General features: G+C 40.5%; 1 protein-coding gene across 1 annotated transcript; it reads left to right on the top strand.

The window, feature by feature from the left end:
• The first annotated feature begins 341 nt into the window (after positions 1 to 341).
• On the top strand, positions 342 to 1,124 carry LOC121994192. The gene has a single exon (XM_042548311.1). It carries the CDS (start codon positions 594 to 596, stop codon positions 1,017 to 1,019), a length of 426 nt encoding a protein of 141 aa, XP_042404245.1. The 5' UTR covers positions 342 to 593; the 3' UTR covers positions 1,020 to 1,124.
• The last annotated feature ends 1,350 nt before the right edge of the window (positions 1,125 to 2,474 follow it).

Genomic DNA, 2,474 nt, shown 5'->3' with positions numbered 1-2,474 from the left:
GAGATCATGATTTTTTTTTTTCAAATTTAATTTTGGCCGCCGGCCGTGAATTACTATGCCACTACGCAATCCGCTCCCAACTTCCCAGTTCCCACCTACAAGTCTTCTTGACCTTGGATCGATCGATGAAACAATAAAAGGAAAACACGGAGGAAAACCTGGAACGCGTGAGCCTTTGTCTTTAGCGCATATGCAGACAACTGATTAAAAAACGTAAACAAATTTAGATAGAAAATCCCGGAACGCGTGGACCATTGTCTTCCTTTAATGCCTCCTCTTATATGGATACAGTTCGTTTCCAGCTTAGCCCTGAACCTTAATATAATGGCTGAAGGCTGCAACTCACTCTGCTCATTAACAAATTACATTTGTGTTTCATTGACATGAACCAACGTCCCACGCAAGTTAATCTAGGAAAAACTCCTGCTCTGCAAATTAAGTGACGTGAAAGACTCACAGACTGTCGCTCTGTAAGCAACGTCGATCCATTTGCGACGCTTCTTCGTGACCTTCTCCGTTAAGCTTTCGCGTCCCACCACTATAAATACACTTAATTAGTTCCTTAACGAAAAATCACAGCCCCTGAAGCCTTCATGGCGTGTGCATCCTCTGCCTTGACTGTCCCCTGCTCGACTCATTGCCTCTTCCGCTTCCGGGCAAGGAGATTTGCGGTCTGCGCTCGGAAGAACCACGACGATGGAAAGAGAAGCGACGGAAGTCATCACTACGGCGGAAGGCTTGTCGATGAGAACATGGTGACGCTGCGGAGGAGGATTCACGAGAGGAGGATGGAGGAGAATGGCAGCGACGGCGTTAACGAGGCGCCGACGGATTGGATGGAGTGGGAGCGGCGGTACTACAAGAGATATGGATCGGACGTGTCGGAGGTAGTGGGGATGGTGCAGGTGCTACTGATGAACGCGCGGCCCGGCGCTGGATTGGCGGCCATGGCGGTAGTTGGGCTGAGCTTGCCGGCGGCGATGGCGTTGTTACTGCTGAGTTTGTTAGCGATGCATTGATTGTGTAACGACTGAAGTCGGAAACAAAGTCTTCGTTAACCTCAAGATTGTAATCGCTTATCATTTGATTCGTTAAGCATGGTGTAGTTTTTTTTTTCAGTTTAATTTTGCTTTAATTTGTATCGTTCATATTCAAATCCGATCTTTTTTGAGTATCTAATCGCTTAAGATATAAGTCGATAGAATGGTTAGACAGGACAAGAAGCTGGCGATTGTTATGAAAAATCCTTATCTGAAGGTTCTTTCCGCGAAACTTTCTTTAGAGTTGGGAAAATAGCCTTCTATCTATGGACGATCGATAAAGACAGAAAAAGAATGATATATTCCATCCAAATAATCGACAATCGAGCAATATCGATCTAAATAATTAATTTAGATTTTTGTACATGTGTAACAAATGAACGCATCTGTAACCTAACCTGAAAGAGATGGATCGGAAGTTAATATTATTGTAGAGGCGAAAAGTGAAGAGCTGTCGAATAATTTAATTTTTCTTATCACTTAAATCACCTTTGTCATACCAACTTAATTATATTAAATAAGAGTGCGATGATAAAAGGATCAAGAAGATGATTGATATTAAAGAAAGAAATTTTTTATTCATTTAATTAAAGAGCAATGATGTTCACAAAGAAAAATCTTAAAAAAATATTAAAAGATAGATATATAAATTTATGGTCCATCATTTCACTTATTGTGAACTCCATCATTTTATGTGTCTATCCTTAAATATTTCTTTGAGATTCTTTCCTTGAGCATATCATTTTTCTTAATTAAAATGCTTAAATGCATATGTCAGGTGATCCTGTTCGAAAGTGGTGAAGGCGATTAGCTTGAAATATGGCTCTGCTGTTGACCAAATGAAGACTCCGCATTATCCTGTAACACAGAGAGCTTAGTGCTAGGCTAAGGAATGAGTCCCCAGTATTGATCCTCCAATGCTCAAGTCAATGATTGGTTTGTGAAGAGAAAATAGTGAAGACGAACAACAACAAATGAGTGTGTAAAATTATAGAGTATCGTATATCATCATTTGTAGATGAAGACCCCTTCTTATAATGTCACTGTTGTATCTATGCACGTATCTTAAAGCATTTATATGTTTTCCAAAGCACTCCTAAAAAAGGATAGATCATAAAATAACTCTGACACTTTCCTTAAATAGGCCCCCAAATCCCTGTGATTTGATATGATGGAAGCTTCAAAGGCATAATTTGTCTACACGATATTCTCTATCTCTCATGATATAAACTTTCAAAAGAAAATATGAAGTCATCGGACCTTGGGGTCCACACTAGGCCAACTGACCATTACTCAAGAAAGTCGCCCGTTAAGGCTTGTAGGATGGGCTGAGTGACTCGGTCTTCATTTGGCCCTTTAGCTCGCATTAAGGATGATATATGCTCGATCAAGCTGTAAGTTTGATCGGTCCTTGATTATTTCCCCATAACGTCT

The sequence above is a fragment of the Zingiber officinale genome, chromosome 6A (genome assembly GCF_018446385.1).
Source record: "Zingiber officinale cultivar Zhangliang chromosome 6A, Zo_v1.1, whole genome shotgun sequence".
Taxonomy (NCBI): Eukaryota; Viridiplantae; Streptophyta; class Magnoliopsida; order Zingiberales; family Zingiberaceae; genus Zingiber; species Zingiber officinale.
This window is presented reverse-complemented; position numbering and strand designations above follow the sequence as displayed.

Excerpts from the sequence above, each read along its gene's own strand:
- LOC121994192 (XM_042548311.1), top strand. The coding sequence starts at position 594 with ATGGCGTGTGCATCCTCTGCCTTGACTGTCCCCTGCTCGACTCATTGC.